This window comes from Pleurodeles waltl, chromosome 2_2 (assembly GCF_031143425.1).
Source record: "Pleurodeles waltl isolate 20211129_DDA chromosome 2_2, aPleWal1.hap1.20221129, whole genome shotgun sequence".
In the NCBI taxonomy this organism is placed as follows: Eukaryota; Metazoa; Chordata; class Amphibia; order Caudata; family Salamandridae; genus Pleurodeles; species Pleurodeles waltl.
In genome coordinates, this window is record NC_090439.1 from 718,602,374 (window position 1) to 718,621,470 (window position 19,097).

The window sequence follows — 19,097 nt, forward strand, 5'->3', positions numbered from 1 at the left end:
CCCAGACCATATACTCTTTATGGCTACGCTGCACTTACAATGTCTAAGGTTTTGCTTAGACACTGTAGGGGCATAGTGCTCATGCACACATGCCCTCATCTGTGGTATAGTGCACCCTGCCTTAGGGCTGTAAGGCCAGCTAGAGGGGTGACTTACCCATGCCACAGGCAGTGTGAGGTGGGCATGGCACTCATAGGAGAGTTAGTCATTTTCTCCCCACCATCACACAGAAGCTGTGAGGCAGTGTGCATGTGCTGAGTGAGGGGTCCCCACGGTGGCATAAGACATGCTGCAGCCCTTGGAGACCTTCCCTGGCATCAGGGCCCTTGGTACCAGGGGTACCATTTACAAGGGACGTATCTGTGTGCCAGGGCTGTGCCAATTGTGGGAACAAAGGTACAGTTTAGGGAAAGAACACTGGTGCTGAGGCCTGGTTAGCAGGGTCCCAGCACACTTTCAATCATAACTGGCATCAACAAAAGGCAAAATGTAAGGGGGTAATCATGCCAAGGAGGCATTTCCTTACAATACTCAAGCAGTCTTCAAAGCCATGGGTTCTTTTAGGGGGTTCTTCTCCATCTTTATTTCCTAATAGTTACTGAATGGCGTTTTTGGATTTGCCAAACATATTTTTTTCCATGTACCCATTGTACAAACCCTCATTTTCAAGGTGGGTCAGGAAGACTTTCAATTTGCCGTGCTTGCCTTTGGCCTCACCTCCGCCCCTAGGGTGTTCATTAAAAGGATGGTGGTGTTTGCTGCCCATCTTTAGAGATCAGGAGTTGCTATAATCCCGTTCCATGATGACAGGAGGTGAAGACAGGCTCCAATCAGTAGTGGATCATCTTCAGATCATGATGGAACTCCTAACGGCATGCAGATCCATCATAAATGAGACAAAGTCCCACCTTATTCCCTTATAGAGGCTTCCATTTATTGGGGAGATCCTGGACATAGTGGAGTTTAAGGCGTTTTCTTAGCCACTGCAAGTCCAGGGCATGTAAGCTATGCTCCTGACATTTCAGACTTGATCTTGGATTCTGGTGGGGGTGGCTCTGATGCTGCTTGGCTTCTTTGACTTGTGCATCCTACTTCTCAACTATGCCAGGTGACAAATGCAAGCCCAGCAGTGAAACTTGAAATTCCAGTGGCCCAGCATTAGAGCTGCCTTTCCTACGTCATCCAGGGGAGGTATCAATTTGCCCTGCAGAAAGCCACCCTCCCTTACCCACCCAGAGCTGACAGTGGTGACAGAAACATTGCTACTGGGTTATAGGTGGTGGGTTCGGGGCTGTGGAGATCAGAGCCCTATGGTATCCAGCAGAGTGAAAGCCTCACATCAAGCAACAGGAGCTATGGGCCTTTTGATTGGCCATGAAGGCTTTCATACCATCAAGTCAACGAAGGGGAGGATGTAGCAGGTTCACATGGGCAACACTATTGCCATGTGGTAGTGAAACAAGCAGGGTGGAGTGGATCCTGGGTCCTGTGCCAGAAAGCTCTGCAGTTCTGGAGGTGCCTGGGACATCTTCCTGATCACCAATCACCTTGCAGGGACTCTGAATGCCAGAGTGGAGAAACTGTGCAGAAGTCATCTGTCAGATTACCAATGGTTTCTATAGTCTGAGGTGGCACAGGGTGTATCTGATAACTAGGTAAAGAGCTGGATAGATCTTTTCACCACAGTTGAGAACGCAGTGTCAATCATGTTGCACACTGGAGTTTCTATAAGAGTGCTTGTTAGAAGATGCATTCTGGATGGAACGTGACAATGGACCTTTTACCACTACCTCTTGCCCTGAGTTCTAAAGGTCAAGAACAAAGAGCCTAATTAATCCTGACTGGGCCAGGAGAGTGTGTGACTAAGAACTTTTGAGCATGAGCAAATGTCCTCCGACCAGGCTATCACTTCAAGGAAACCTCCTACCTCAGCAGCACAGCAGGGTCCTTCATCCTAGCCTCCTCAACTTGCATCTCCATACATGCAGACTGAGCGGTGGCAATTAACTGCATTTAATTCACCTTCAGTGGTGGATGTCATCCTCGCCTAACGTTGTGTGGTGCTCAGCACACTGACCTCTTACAAGCAAAGCTGTAAGGGGTCCTTTTGTTTGTTTTGTCTTTAGCCCAGCTATGCCTTACAGTGGGCACTGTAAAAGGTTATCTGCCAGCACTTTTGGCATTTATGCATTTACCAGACCACCGTCTTGTTCAAATCATCAGTTGGGATGAAGTTCTCAAAAGGTTTGACACTCCTGTTTCCTCCCAAATCGTGTGTGATGCCCCAGTGGTACCTTATTGTGATGCCCCAGTGGTACCGTAACTTAGTCTTGACAATCCTTATGTGTAAGTCCTCCAGGTCTATGTATAGTTGCTCACTGTGTCTCCTTACTCTGAAAACTGTCTTCATCATTGTGATTACATCAGCTTATCACAAGAGAGAACTGCTGGCACTTTCAGTGCAACCAGTCTACACTCCCCTCTTTCCAAACAAACTGGTGGGGAGGAGTCTAATGACCTTTTTTGTCTAGGTTTGTCACTCCCTTTCACGTTGGGCAGTGTATCACTCAACCAGTGTTTTTTTCTCCCTTTGACCCCTCAAAAGAGGAAGAGAGGATTCATCAGCTGGACCTCAAAAGGTTTCTCTGTTTTTACACTGATTTTTATCAAAGACCACCGAGTCGAATCAATCTGTGCTTGCTGTGTTTTCTGGATCAAAGAAAGGTAAGGATGTGCAGAAGATGACTCTGTCAAGGTGGAGAGTCCTCTGTTACACATTGGCCAAGAATCATCCCCCAGAAGATCTGAGGCCCCATTCCACCAGGGCTCCGGCTGTGACGTGGGCATTGATGCATACGTTTGCTACGCACTACTTACTTGGCAACCAGTTTTGATGGGAATGACCCGTACCCTGCTCGGTTCTGCAAGATGTTTTGGTCTGAGTCCACTCCATAGACCATACACCTTTTGCAAGTTACTTTCTTTTGTTAATGCTCTTTCTGTAGAATAGTCTAACAGCTGATTCTTCACAACCCTCACACCTCTTCATTTGGTAGAGTCGTCTCTTTCTGACATTTAAAAAAATCCCAAATAATTGATCAGCATACTGTTAACAACACGTTTTATGATCCATGTTTGAAGGTGCAGAAAGGGAAAAGGCAAGAAACAGACATCCGTGCACAGGAGCAATGCTTATATGTGACTCCAATCCATAATTTACAGGTGGGATGCAGTCAGTGCAGAGCTGCAAAAAGCCACGTAGTGAAGTACAGGAGCACAACAGGAAAATGCTTTGGATCCAATCAGGTATCTGGAGGGATATTCTAAGGTGAGGAATCTAGGGTTAGACGGCAAATCTACCAGAAATAGTGTTATTGAAGTTAAGTAACTACTTCAGTGGTAACCACCTGAAAGAAAATATTGCTAAAGAGTTGGTTTACTCCACTACCCACCCAATAATAATGGAACATTTTGGGCTGTGTGGTGCATTTGAGACACTGATCGTCATAGAAATATTTGAATATGTTTGCAAAACAGAACAGCATCAGTGGCACAACAGACAAGGAAAAATGAAAAAATGTAGAAGTTATCATGCATGAACATGGATAAACAAATGCGAAAAGTGTATTTTACTACAGAAAAACTATGTGTAAATTAATTGGGGCTTCTAAAATCAGAATGCATCTTGGCAAAATAAATTCCACACACATGAAAAACTGTTGCACAGTGCCTAAAACGTTTTCGAGTTGGCATCCTTCCTCCTAACACAATACTGAATCATTTTTGCCTATTTGGGGCCCACTCCAACCTTTGGGAAGGTATTTGGCGAAAGTCAGAAATATGAAGCATCAGTGACACTACTTGACAATGTATGTACACACAGCAAGCCCTAGTTGAATTACCAGCAGTGGAAGAGATTCTGGGAGGTGCACGGGAACAGGGCCTCACTGTTCTGTGCATCGTGGGGTTTGATAGGTCTAAACTCTAGAAAAGAAGGTGATCCTGGATGACAAGAAATGGCACAAAGACAGAAGCGGGGCACACAGGCAAGGCTGTATTGCCGTTCTGACCGGCATCACCTCTGCATGAGCACAGCAAGGAAGGATATTTAGGATGAAACTATCCAGGGCCAATGGAAGCCTAGACCATGAATGGCAGCAACGAGGGTAGCCCTGCAAAGAGGAGAAGGGCACGTGGGGCAACCCATGAGAGACCTGAAAAATATCTATAGACCATGTAAGCACAATGTCCACAAGTTAGGACCAAACAATATTCTGGCAACAGGCAGACACTTCTGCATGACTCCTGCAGGTGCAAATCCCAGTGCCCCAGGACCACCCAAAGGGGATGCAATTTGGATCCAGGTGAAAATACGAAAAAGGACCCCACAGCTGTTTAGACAAATGGACCTCCCCAATGCTGGTGACTGATGTACATGTGACAAGGTGCCAATCCTAGAAAAAAACATGGTGATGACTGACATGAAACCCACTTCCCTGCCCCCTCCCCACACAGTCCATCACCATACAAATGGGAGAGGCGGTGTCGCATGCCGGGGGGATGGGATGGGGAGGTGGGGAAAGAGGAAGAACTCAATGCACAAAAACATTCAGAGCGGCAGGAAATATCAAATGGTTAGAACTATGTGGGCTGAGTTAGAGGCAAGCAAGGACCTTGCAAAAATGGAGCTAAAGATTGAAGCTAGACCATTCCCACACATTTACGTACAAACACATACATGTATAGTTGCGTGTGTGTACACACATTTGTGTCTTTGCCTGCATCTCATATATATATATATATATATATGTAAATATATATCTTCTTTTTTAATTTGAGGGGAACCCCAATCCGTATATACATTTTCAATTAGTTTGGGTAGCCCCCAAACATGCCTTTTTCATTATTCTTTACCTCTTTCTTTTTTATTTTACCTCTTCTTTATCCCTGAACCGTAAAATCACCCTTACCTCCCTTTACCCAGCTCAGAAATGTAAAATCACCCTTCTTCCTTTGTCTCTACTGCCCTCTAGTCCCTAAAATCCCTCTTACCTCTCTTTACCTGTACCCATCCAAGATATGCATAGTAATGGAAGCATGATAAGGAATATGTTACCTACTCTGTAAGCATCTATTCGTAGCGTGCAGTGCCATAGATTCATATGCTTAGCATACTCCTGCCATGTAGTGTTGGGCTCAGACGTTTGCAACTTGTTTTTCTTCAAAGAAGTCTTTCAAGTTACAAGGTAGTGTGACTACACCAGTGTGCACTGCACATGGTCCTCGGCTCCTTTGTTAGATTGTTTTTTTGTTCATCAGGTCAGTTTAGAATAGGACGAGCACAGTAACAGAGCAGAGTAAAGATACAATAAGGTAAAATGTTTTAGTAAAGAGGTATGCCAGCCAGAAGCTTCTGGGGAGTTAGTGGGATCATATGAATCTACGGCACTGAACATTACAAATAGATGCCTACGGGGCAAGTAACATATTCCATTTGTAGCATGCGTTGACAGAAGATATGTATGCTTAGCATATACATATGCTTAGCATTGAATGTAAAGCAGTGCTCCCCAAAGCGGTGGCTAGCTAGGTGTAGATGTTTGAGAAAGCGTTTGTAACACCGACTGCCCCACTCTAGCCTGTTGATTAGCTAATACATCAACACAGTAGTGTTTTGTAAATGTAAGTGGGCTATTCCATGTAGCTGCTTTGCAAATGTCGGCAATTGAGATATTTCCTAGGAAGGCCATAGAGGCTCCTTGCTTAGGAGTTGAATGAACTCTTGGAGCTGTGGGTAGTACTCTTTTTGCCTTGTGGGAGCAAGTCTGCATGTATCTTACTATCCATCTTGCTATCCCAGCTTTGGAGCTAGGCAGTGCTTAATTTGTAAATAAAAAGGTGCCGGTGCCCAAAGCCCTCCTCTTAAACACACGGCTGCTGCAATTAAATGTGTGAACATGGAATACTGAGGCAGCGTAATCCTGAAGCCATCTCGGGCCTCTTCCATCTATTTAAAGCCACTCCCTGCCCCTTCAGCTCACTCCTGCAGCTTTCTACTTTTTCGCTTTGTGACACTTTATCGGTTTTCTCTTCCTCCGTCTTTCCCAAATGTATCTTTTGCTCGCAACAAATGGTTGAGGCAGAAGACTTAGGGCCTGATTCTAACTTTGGAGGACGGTGTTAAACCGTCCCAAAAGTGGCGGATATACCACCTACCGTATTACGAGTCCATTATATCCTATGGAACTCGTAATACGGTAGGTGGTATATCCGCCACTTTTGGGACGGTTTAACACCGTCCTCCAAAGTTAGAATCAGGCCCTTAGCGTCGGCCCTCAAAAATAAGTGCCGGTGCTCAGCATTGGAAACAACAAGCACAAATTAAGCACTGGAACTAGGAGACCCTTTCTGAGGATTTGAAAATGCAACAAAAAGTTGTTGTATTTCTTTGAAGAAGTTTCGTTCTTTCAGTGTAGTACAGTAATGCTCTTTTAATGTAGCGTGTGTGAGGAGCTCTCTCCACTACTAAGTCAGGTTTTAGAAAGAATACTGGTAACTCTGTTGTCTGATTGATATAAAAAGAAGAGACTACTTTAGGAAGGAGCTTTCAATTAATATGAAACACAATTTTATTTTGTTAGACTTTGAAGAAAGGTGGTTCTAAAGTGAGTTCGTGGAGTTCACTTATTCGTCTGAGAAATCTAATACCGACTAAAAAGGCTACCTTCCATGTATGGAACTGTAATGCACATGAGTGTACTGGTTCAAAAGATGGTACCCTGAGTCTGGTGAGGACAATATTGAGATTCCAGATTGGAACTGGCAGGACAGCAGGTGGAATGACACTGGAGTCCTTCCATAAAAACTTTAATGACTGGAATTTTAAACAGTGACGGGTGTAGCTTGTTTTGCATACAAGCAGCTAAAGCTGCTAAGTGCAATCTAATAGAGGTGTATGCAAGGCCTGCTTGTAGTAAATGATAAAGATAATCAATGAGGTCTTGAGTTCGTTTTTGTAATATGTAGGCAATTCGTGGAAGAGGGGGAAGAGCAGAGCAAATTTCTCTGACTAGTTGATCATTAGGGCATTGTCGTCGGATTGTGGGTGAGGAAAACTGGAGGCAAAGCTTTGGCATTTTGCGTTCTGCTGGGTTGCAAATAGGTCTATTTCCAGGGTTCCCCACCATTGGGAGTATGAGAGGAAGAGTATTGTATCAACCTCCCACTCTTGAACTTATTGGTGTATTCTGCTGAGCATATCAGTCTAGTTGTCATCTAACTCAGGTAGGCATTTTGCTAGGAGGTGGATTTTGTGATGTATGGCCAAATGCCATATTTGTGATAGTTGTGTGGAACGTGTGCTCCCATGTTTTGAATATAATACACTGCAGTTATGTTGTCTGGACAAATGAGAAGTACCTTGTTGTGAAGGTGTTGTTGAAAAGATTTCAGAGTTAGTTGAATAGCTAGAAGCTCCACATGCTTTATGTGAAAGTGAATCTGAGTTGATGTCCAGAGGTCGCGGTCTGTGAGGTTGTGCATATGTACCCCCAACCTTGTAGTGAAGCATCCGTCTTAATGGTGATTTGCTGAATTGGAGCTTTGAAGGGCTGACCGTGCAACAGATTGTTGCTTTTCCACCACTGCAGAGAGCGATGGGTCACAGGCCCTACCCAACACTAGATCTTGTAGATGCCTCTCTGCTTGAGACCATTATGCTTGAAGGGTGTATGGTGGGGCGCATATGGTGACATGCGTATGGCACTATGGAGATACATGATGCCATCATGCCTAAAAGACTCGTGACTGTTTTGACTGTGACATGACGATGTGGTTGAAAAGAGAAAGTGCCAACTGAAATTTGTGTACTCTGGACTGGCATAAGCTTTTGCGGTTACTGAGTTTAATGTTGCGCCTAAGAACGACTTTACCTGTAAGGGTGCAGTGCAATTCTGTTGTATTTAGGGTGAAGCCTAATTTGCAGAGAAGGCTGATTGCCGTATGAGTGTCTTTAAGCACTGTTGGTGGCTGGCACTCTTGATTAGTCAGTTGTCGAGATAGGAAAAGATGTACATGCCCTCCCTTCTGAGATAAGCCACTTCTCCTGTGAAGCATTTGTGAATACTCGTGGGGCAGTAGTTACTGCTAATGGTAATACCTTGAAATGGTAGTGCTGTACATTTATTTGAAAACCGAGGTAGCGGTGATGGGCTTGGTATATTGGAATATGGAGGAAGGCATCTTTGAGGTCTACAGCAGTCATGTAATCTCCCTGCCGTATCAGTGGTATAACCTCTTTTAGTGTCAACATCTGAAAACTTTCTGACAGAATGTATCTGTTCAGAGGCCCGAGGTCTAGAACAGGCGGTGTCACTTGTGTTGTGGTGGGACAGGTTCTATAGCTCCTTTTTGAAATAATGCTTCCACTTCCTCTTGTAGGAGTGTAAGATGTTGTGGTGGTACTGTGGGTGGGGTAGTGGTGAGTTTGCAGTAGTACCAGTCTGTTATGATAGAAAGGACCCCTTGATCGGTTGTAATGTGTGTGCATTGATTGAAACAGTGCTGTAGCTGTCCCCCTACCAGTAAGCTTTGTTGAGGAGGGAGGCCTAGCAAGTAACTCCTTTGTCGGGGTGGTGGTCTTTGAGGCAGTTCCCCGACCTCTACTCCTATTATTTTTGTACTGTGACTTGTAGTATGTTTCTCTGTTGTACTGGGACTTTTAGGAACCTGTCTGCTTTTGAGCAGTGCCTGTATCTGTAGAGGTGCCTGGTCTTGAAGCACTTCTATAGTGCCCTCTCCGAAAGGAGCTCTTGTGTCGGAAGGCTGTAATGCACCCATGGCTTTGGTAGGGTTCATATCTTTTTTATTTTTTTCCAACATCTCGTCTACCTCTAGCCCAAACAGATGTTCGCCATCAAGGGGTAGATTGGGTAATGGTGCTGGACGTCAGTTTGAGATTCTAAGCCATGCGTGGTGTCTAATGATGATGCTTGTGTTTACTTCCCGTGCACTCGTATGAGCTGAGTCTAAGGTGCATTGTATAGTGGCGTTGGAAATGATTTTCCTTTTGAGCCCCTGCACCTCGTCTCATTGGGTTCTAGTATACCTAGAAAGAAAGTAAGCATACTGAATTGGTTATGTGTAGGTGGTTGGCTGTTTGTGCAGTGACGTGCTTGCCTGCAGCATCATATTTTTTAAATCTCCTTATCAGTTGGTGGAGCGTCCCACTTGCCTTGGGAATTTGCTTTCTTCCTGGCAGTGTGAAACACCAAAGAATCAGGGGGCCCATGACCCTTGATGTAGGTGGGCTCAGAGGGACAGGCTTTGTATTTTTTGTCCACTCTTGGAGTAGCTACTCTAGCTTTGACTGGCTGCTTAAAAATTTCCTCAATATGTTTAAGCATTCCTTTGAGCATGTGTAAAAAATTGTACCCGATGGCGTGAAAAAACAGTCTCACAAAAGAACCGAGAACCATGTGCAGTACACACTAAAGGCGGAATCATACTACTTTGTGACTCGAAACACTTGTTTGAAGAAAAAGCAGTTGCAAATGTCTAAGTCTACCACTAGATGACAGAACTATGCTACACCTATGTATCTACGGCAACCCATGCTACAAATCGGCTGTTTCCCCATCTAGGATACCTGTAAACTACAGAGGGACCAGTCCTGCATGAAACAAACTGTACCCGAATAAGTAATAGGCCTCAGAGGAGACAATGACAGCAGGACTGGTGATCCTTTGTAAATGCCACATTGATGGAGAGTGGACCAAGGTTAAACGGGACAAAAAGGGGTGTTACATTATTCAACTCACACTCCATAGACAAATGTCTTCATAGATCTATATGTAGATGTGGCGGGACACTGGATGGTTGGAGGGTCTCGAAAACCAGTGTTGCACCTGAATAACAAGAGATTACAGAGACCTGACCCTAGTGCAAGCAGCCATGTATGGAAACTGATGACTAAACTCTATGATCTGGGGTTGACGGACATCCAGGATTTTTAGGAACCTTGGGCCAGGTGTATCAAACGATTTTGCATTTGCAAACGGTGCGAATCACAAACTTCCACCGTTTGCGAATGCAAAATCACCTTTCACGATTTATGAAAGGAATTTGCAGTGCAATTTTAAGGAAACGCAAAAATAGCGATTCCTTAAAATTGCGAGTCCATTTAGGGAATCGCAAATTGTGATTCTCTAAATAGGAAATCACAAATAGGGAATTCCTATTTGCGATTTCCAAAGCACATGTATCAAGCATTTCCTAAATGAAAATAGAGCATTTAGGAACCGCAATTACCACCAAATCCAATTTGGTGGTAAGCATGTGCAATTTAGAAAAATGCAGTATAAATGCATTTTTTTAAATTACATGTAGCGCACACATGCCTTCACATGTCCGCAAATATCTTTTTGGGGTGCATCAAAGGGGGACATAGGCCCCCAGCACCCTGGGGTTTGCATTACCTAATTTGTGAATTCCTAACTGGAATTCGCAAATTAGGTAATGTAAAACCATTCGCACCTATGGGCCTCGGAGGAGGGTGTCAATCATGTAATTCTCAGAACATAAAACAGCCTATGGCACTCACGAAACCAACAGGTTCCAATATTGCTGGTTTAGGCATAGACGATTCAACCACCTAATCCAACAGCAGCTATCAGATGTGTTACCCAATTTGAGAAACTTGTGCAGACATACATGGGATCCAGGAGACTGATCCCTAGTACATATAAGCCATTAGAAGCAAGTGACTTGACACATCAGTGAACCGATCAACGTAGAAGGGTGTAAGACCTGAAGAAAGATGCAGCCGATGAGGAGTGGGAGGCATTCTGGTGAAGATATTCCTAGACATTCAAAAGCATTCCCCACAGGGAAACAGCCTAAAAGATAACACTATCTTACATGACTCCAATGCTCTTACATCACATTTACCAAATCAGAATTCTGTTGATGATGCAGGTAGCACCAGGGATGTTTCCTTCATATATTGTGGCTGTGAGCAGCAATACAGATAGTCTGGGAATAAGTTCTCTGCCTTATCAGGGACATGCTGCAGTTCCAGGTGCCTGCTTCTATCATCCTGACCTGTGCAGCAAAGCTTTTACAGGAATTAACTATATACGATTTAGCACTGCTCTCCCACATTTTGAGACCTTTGAAATAATTAGTGACTTTGCATTGAAAGAAAGCATTCACATTGCCAATCATCTTGTGGTTGATTAGGCTTTGGTACATGCTGGCAATGGAGAAAGCAACAGTGACATTAGTCATCTGTCATGCAAATTCACCACGCAGTGGGCCCCCTGATAAAATATTTACCAACCTGGAGCATCTATGCTTTTCCCATGCAAGGCTGAACGCCCTTAAATTGTTTAATTGGACACATGGTTGGAAGCAGTGATCAGAACATTAAAGGGCGACCCGGGGATGGAACCTTTTGCTTAAGTGCTTAGCTATGAAAGGCAAAGGGGCTGTGAGATGTTAATTTGCTCCTTTACCTTTTTTTTATTTTTTGACTACTTATCTTACGTGAATCTGACAACTATCGTTGGGGGAAAATGGAATGAGCTGAAGATGTGTTTATCTACATGGCACAGCTGTATGACCAGTGTGCGAGTGCTATAATTTGCCACCATTGCTGTAAGAAGTGCAACTGAAAACAAATAAAGAGGCATTAATGACACACACCTGAAAGAAATTGTCACTGGAAAGAATATGTTCACAATGGCCTCCGAAGCACCACATAGGGACCACTTTGAAACGTAAGCTGTTTTTATTTGTTTGGTGGGTGGGTGGATGGGTGGGGGGGGGAGGGGTGTTGGCGAATTTCATGAAGTAACAGAGAGTGCATTTGATGAACACCAGGCTTAAAAGTAGTTAAACAATTCTCTCTAGGAGAGGCATCATCAGTGAACTCTTTAGCAATGTTACTAAAAATGGTGGGAGTTGTTCTATTAGAAGAAAAACTGCTGATGGATTAAGTAAAGCAGAGACACTGTGGAACAGACTTCTGGGGGTATCCTGTCAGGACTGTATTTGTTATTACAGTAATCTATTATAGTTGGTGATTTATTCATGGTACCTTTCAAAATTTTATATGTACCTGATTGTATCATTGCTATATTTGTTTCTCCTTTTTGTCTCCAATTGATGAGCGCATTACATAGGATTCTTTAACTTAATGAGAATCTAGGGGTAAAAACGTCAAGAGCCTGAATGCAAATGACTTCTTAATAAGCAAAATCTGATGGTAGGTGGTAATTGAGTTACTTCTTTCAACTGATCAGCCAGTGGTTGCAGCTGAACCCTAGTTATGTTAATATTTGCACTTGTCTCTAAGTAGAATTAAATTAAAATAATACTGGAGCCTAGCCTGTATATTCTAGCAGGATACAATTAGGACCAAAAATTCATGCATCTTTAACAAACAATGATTAGTACATTGTGCTGCAAATTAAGTCAGACCAAGCAGTTCTACATAAGCCAGTAATTTAACAGCAAAAGTGATAACTGGGATCTGTTCTGAGATTAAACTCCTGAGCAACAACTCCATGGATAATTCTGATATCTCTGAAAGCCAACTCGATTTTCAGTCTAGACCAGAACTAAGCAATTTTGTACCTCATGCCAGGAAGGTCCTAAGTAGTTTCCATCAGTATGAGCCACCGTAATAAGCGTCTTGATAGTGTCAATGTTCTTCTGCTTCATTTCAGTTATACCAGAGCTCACTGTGAGCAATGTAAACCTTGCAAGGGCCTGGACATAAGCATCTCTTTCAAGCTGAAAAAAATGAGTACACTTGTTAACGTCCACACAATCATGCACATAGAGAATAGCAATCTAACACAATTTTGCTATAAAACTATCCAATAGAGGTTTTCAAAAGGGTAGCACGGACATGAGGATGTTGCTAGCAGAACTAGGTGATTTCAGCCAGGAGGAATAAGAGGTTTGTGTTGCAGTTAAAAAGAGTAAATTAATATCGGAAGGCTCCAGGTACCTGAAATATGTGCATAATACAGAAGAGTCCTGCAGATCATAATGAAAATATTACTTACCCTGTAAACATCTGTTTTTGGAATGTAGTGCTGTAGATTCACATGCTGTGCCTACTCCTACCATTTAGTGTTGGCCCCGGATGTGTGCAAGTTGTTTCTCTTTGAAGAACTCTTCTTGAGGCACGAGGTAATGTGACTCCACCTCTTGCTTGTAATGCCCATGGTCATCTGCTCCACTCAGAGTGTTTTCTGCACGGTGGGCGAGGATGGAGCTAGAGCAAAGCGATACAGGAGAGAGACAGAAAGAGGACCATGCAGGAGAAATAAGAAAGAATGATAACTTCAACAGCCAGAGGCCTCCGAGGAGGAGGGCACACATGAATCCACAGCAATACATGCCCTGAACAGATGCTTACAGGGTAACATTTTTTGTTTGAGGCATGTGTGGCTGCAGAGACACATGCTGTGCATAAACTGCAAAGCAGTCCTCCTATAGGGAATGGCAACTCTGTGGGTGCTGCACAAGATTGAAAAAGGGTATAGAACTCCATCTTTGACTTGTTTGCAAGCTTGCATGACCACACAATATTGTTTAGTGAGTGTGTTTGGAGCAGACCAAGAAGCCGCTTTATAAATGTCAGCTATGGGAATGTTTCCCAGGAAAGCCACAGAGGCCTGGGGGGAAAATGCAACACCCGTTTAGCTATTGTGTAACAGGTTTGAATGCATTTAACTATGTATCTAACTATGCCCGAATTTGATAAAGCCTTCCCCTTAAGTGGGTTCAGAAAAAAGCAACAAAAAGCTGCTGAGTCTTTCAAACGGGCTTTGTCCTATCCACATAGTACATTAAGGCTTGTTTAACATCTAAGGTATGAAGAGCCATTTCTGCAACAGAGTCAGGTTGAGGAAAGAAAACTGGGAGTTCTATAAATTGGTTAAGGTGAAAAGGAGAAACTACCTTAGGAAGAAATTTAGGGTTAGTGTGAACGACAACTCTATCCTTATGAACCTGAAAGAAAGGTTCTTCCTAAGTTAAAGCTTGGAGCTCACTGACATGTCTTAGTGAGGTGACTGCCACAAGAAAAGCTACTTTCCGAAAGAGAAACTGAAGGGGACAAATACAGGACTCATAAGTCTTGTGAGGACAATATTGAGATTCCACACCAGGGTCGGGGAGGCATGAGAAGGAATGACTCTTGAGTCCCTCCATAAAAGCTTTAATGACTGGAATTCTAAAGACAGTGACCAAGTGTAGCCGAATTGAGGTGGAGGTTAGTCTCCAGGTCTGTAGGTGTAGTAGGTAACAATGTTTTGGACGTTAGCTGCTAAGGAATCAATATGGTTTGAAAGGCAGTATCAGACAAACCCCTTCCATGTGGCAACATAACAGGCACTAGCGGTAAGTCTGCATGCTTCTTTCAGCATGTTCATGTATTGAGGAGGTAGACTGATGTTACTGAATGCTAAGATTTCAGGAGCCAGATCGCAAGGTTGAGACTCCTACGGTCAGTGTGCCTGATATCTCCATGGTTCTGCGTGAGATGGTCCGGCCTGTTGGGGAGGTTCTCGTGCGGAACCACACCAAAAGCTTGATGGGAGTGGTGAACCAGGGCTGTCTGGTCTGGGTGGGAGCCACTAGGATGAGGGTGAGGGAGCTCTGCCGAAGCCTCTGAACCACAAACAGTAGGAGGGGAAGAGGTGAAAAAGTATAGGCCAATATCCCTGACCCTGTGTGCATTGCCCATGGACTGTGGAAATCTGGAGGCAAAGATTGGGCACTTTGTGCTTTCTGTTGTGGTGAAGAGGCCTACACCTGGAAACCTCCATTGCCAAAAGTACCGAAGGAGGGCTCCCGGGTGACGTTCCCACTTGTGGACTTGTTGCGGGATCCTGCTAATGAGGTCGGTAAACTTGCTGTCCGCCCACAGAAGGTACTCCTCCAGCAGGTGGACTCTATGGTGTAGAGACCAGCACCAGATGGACTGGGCTAGCTCAGAAAGCTGGGGAATGCGAGAACCTCCCTTCTTCAGTAGGTAAAATATGGCTGTCATGTTGACTGTCCGGACAAGAACCACTTAGCTCACTGTATGGGTAAGGAAAGTGTTGGGCGCTAGATGGACAGCTAACAGCTCCGGATAGTCAATGAGAAGGCCCTTGTGACTGGCATCCCCCTGATCCTGGACAGTCAGGTTTTGTAGCTGTGTCCTGCAACCAGTGAGAGATGGGTTTGTTGTAGTGGTAATCTGTGAAATTTGATCGAGAAAAGGCCATCCTTGCAATAAATTGTTGGTGTTCCACTACTGCATAGAGCGATGAATGCAGCGGCTGAGCAACCCTAGATCTTCTCAACTACTTTCTGCGTGAGATCATTGACGTGTTAAGTATTCCTGCAGCAGGAACATGTTTAAACTGGCCCTTGGAAAGTATGGCAATGCAAGATGCCATCATGCCGATGAGGCGCATGAACATCCGGATTGTGACTTGTTGATCTGGCTGAAAAAGAGGGAGCAATGCATGAAAGGACTCAACTCTTGCATGACTGGGATAAGCTTTGCTGACCTTTGCATTCAGGTTGGCCCCTAAAAAGGGGCGGACTTAAAGTGGTTGGAGATGGGACTTTACAGCGCAGATGGTGTGAAGCAGGTGTTTAGTGGCATGGGTGTGCAGGCAGCACTGTTTATATGTTGCAGTCTATATCAGCCAATCATTCAGGTATGGGAACACATGGATGCCCAGTCTTCGCAGGTGTGCAGCCACTGCTGCAAGGCATTTTGTAAAAACGTGAGGAGCGGTGGTGGCCCGAAGGGTAGCACCTTGAACTTGTAGTGTTTGCTCCTTACCACAAGCTGGAGGTAGTGCCAATGCACTGGATGAATCAGAATGTGGAACCAGGAATTTATGAGGTCAAGTGCAGTGATGAAATCGCCTTGCTGTACCAGGGGATTTACATCTTGGGGAGTGACCATGTGGAAATGTTCTGGCAGGATATACACTTTGAGATGGCTTAGGTCCAGAATAGGCCTGAGAGACCTGTCCTTCTTGGGAATGAGGAAGCAGAGGGAATACAATCTTGACCTCTGTAGGCGCTGTGGCACAGGCTCTATAGCCCCTTTAAAAAGGAGCGCTTGAACCTCTTCTCTGAAGCAGACGCTGCTGTTCTGGGGACAGGATCTCTCTTCAGGGTTCCATGTTGGGTGGTGTGGAAGTGAGCTCAACACAGTAACCATGTTGGATAATAATGTCTAATACCAACTGGTTGGAGGTGACGTGTTGCCATGTGGTGAAAATCATCTGAAGTCACCACTGGACAGATGTTATGTGGTCTGGGGTTTGGGGGATGAGAGTGGCAAGTTATTGCTTGGTTGAGGCTTGGCCTTTGGGGAAGCCACCTTTGCTTCCACCCTTGGCGCTGTTACCATGGTTGTCACCTCTGAAGTCACCGCTTGTGGCAGTCTGATGGGCTGGCTGACACGGAAAGGATGTAGAGGCTTCAAGGAGGTGGTTTCGAGCCTCCATGATAAGCTGAGCGGATAAAGGAACCACAAAGGTTAGGAGTTTGTAATGTGCCTATGGCCTTCGCTGTCTCCATGCTGGATACACTGAGCCAAGTGTGTCTATGGAGAAGCACACTGGAGTTGATGCCCCGGGCAGCATCTAAGGCAAATCTAATGGCGGTGTTTGAGATAAGCTTGCCCTCTGAAACCAGCTCATGTCATCTCTTAAGGTGCTTGTTTGGGAGATGTTGGAGGAGCTCTTCCATCTCGCCCAAGTGGGCCCGGTGATACCTGGAGAGCAGGCTGATGGAATTGGCAATGCACCAATGATTGTTGAACTGTGCTGCAACACACTTGCCAGCACCATCTACGCGCTTTCTTTATCCAGTGAAGGGGTGTTGCCGGTACCTTGTGCGGTGGTCTGTTTGTGGGTGATAGGCACACCCAGGGAATCAAGAGGGAGTTGCCTCCTAACGAAGAGGAGACCTGATGGAGAAGCCATATATTTTTTATTGACTCAGGGTGATGTCTCGAGCCTTGACCCCCTCCTTGAAAATGTCAGGAGCGGGTTTTAGCAAACAAGTTACTTACCTTCAGTAATGTCTTATCTGGTAGGGACTCGATCTTGCTGCAGATTCCATACCTTATAATAATCCTTAGGCATCAGACTAGATCTGAAGTTTTTTAGAGAGAAGTACCGCTGTGCACAAGTAGGTTGTATTGCTTGGCTCCATGTGGCATCGGTGACATAAGTGACACGTGCAGTGCCAATATAAGTAGCACTCAAGTGCAGTGACGTCAGTTTCTCTTTGCGACGTTCCAAGTCAGTAGTCCATAGCCACGAAGAACACTGACCACTGGTGCTTGTAGCTAGGGCGCTCAAAAGGGAAACAGTCCTTTACACTGAAAATGGTTCACAAAGTGAGGAGGATGGGTGGGTCAATAAGGAATCTGTAGCAAGACAAGTCTAAAAGGTAAGTAACTTGTTTATCTAATGGAGACTTGTATCCACAGATTTCTTACTTTAGAATAGATAATTCAAGCAATACCTTCCCTGAGGTTGGACAGCAACACAGATTTATACTAGAAAATTAAAATCATGCAGGACTGAATGGGCAAAGTGCCCATCTCACCAGACCTGACTGTCCAAGCTGCAGTGCTTCGAAAACATGTGCAGGAAAGCGCACGTTGCTGCCTGACAGGTATGCACAATCTAATGCAGTAGTTGCAGCATTTGCTCTGGTGAAGCGAGCACACAAACCTTCAGGAGGTTGCTTTCTGGCCAATGTATAGCAGATTTTGATGCAGAGCACTATCCATCGTGAGATACTCATCTTCTGCACCGTCTTTCCTTTTGGGCCAGGCCATTCCTTATCTTCTTGAGAACTCTGGGCAGGAGTGGTAATGGCAGAAAGGCGTACGGGAGGCCTAAGCTCCACTCAAGATTAAAAGCATCTCCGAGCAAGAGCTGCCTTGGAAACTCAGGCACCCAAACTGCTGATATTGCACATTCTCTAGGAAGGCAAACAGATCGAACCAAGGCTCTCCTGATTCTTGGAAGAGACCTTGCCCCACCTCCAGATAGAAACACCGCTCGAGATCCCTTAGGCACTGACGGACGAGTTTGTCTGCCCTGGCATTTAGAGAGCCCTCCAGATGTTGAAGCACCATGTATATGCTCTGATGTTCCAGCCATGCCAAAAGGCGAAGCGCCTCTTGACAAAGGGTCCACAACTCCAACCAGTCCTGTTTACTGTAGTACCACATGGCAGCGGTGACGTCTGTGAATATCTGTACCAGTCTCCTCCTAACTGAGGGAAGAAAGGCCATCAATGCCAGCTGGTTGATGTGGACTACGGATCTCCCCAAAGACCAGAGTCTTATGATCGCTATCTATCTCCCGGAGACCAGAGTTTTTTGATCTCCAACTCTCCCAGACGGCAGCCCCATCCCCAAAGTGCACATCTGTCATTTTAGTCAGCTCTGGTTGGTGAAGGGAGAGGGTCTGTCACTTACTCAATCATGATTCGTGTAGAAGGCTGGCTTAGATTATGATGTAAACCTATATTGTGGCTCCCTATACTGAGTCCAGACAACCCTTAGTGAAAGTGTTTTGGTGCCTCGATAACCAAAGCTCTCTAGGGGTAGCTGTGGAGAGCACCTCAGGCTTATCAGGGAGGAGTGTAAAGCACCTGCAATACCACAAAAGACAGACAGGGATGTTCACACAAGAAAGAACCACACCAAGTGATACTAAAATAAAGCAGTCTTTATTATAATACTAGTACTATCCTAACTTTGGTATATCTCCACTTGGAGATATCTACACACAACAAAAATATTTAGTAACAACCAGGAAATCACAGAATTACATAGGGCCCTAAACTAAAAAAATGGTATAAGACTAGAGGTGTCCAACTAAGGTATGTGTGTTAGGATCCCGGGGGTTGTGAAAGTATGGAAGTACCCAAAGTAAATAGCAAAAATCTCCCAGGCACCTGTGTGCAGAGGAGTTATCTAACCAGGTGTCCCATAGGATAACATAGGACCGTTGCGGTTGGAATTTTTAGGATTCAGATCCTTCCCA

The 19,097-nt window shown here is 44.8% G+C and overlaps 1 protein-coding gene across 1 annotated transcript in view; it reads right to left on the reverse strand.

The window, feature by feature from the left end:
* ARFGEF1 (ARF guanine nucleotide exchange factor 1) overlaps window positions 1–19,097 on the reverse strand; it is a 961,498-nt gene that overhangs the window by 379,388 nt on the left and 563,013 nt on the right. The window contains exon 21 of the mRNA XM_069220293.1: window positions 12,637–12,795. Within this exon, the coding sequence (XP_069076394.1) occupies window positions 12,637–12,795 (159 nt within the window). The remainder of the gene's footprint in view (window positions 1–12,636; window positions 12,796–19,097) is intronic.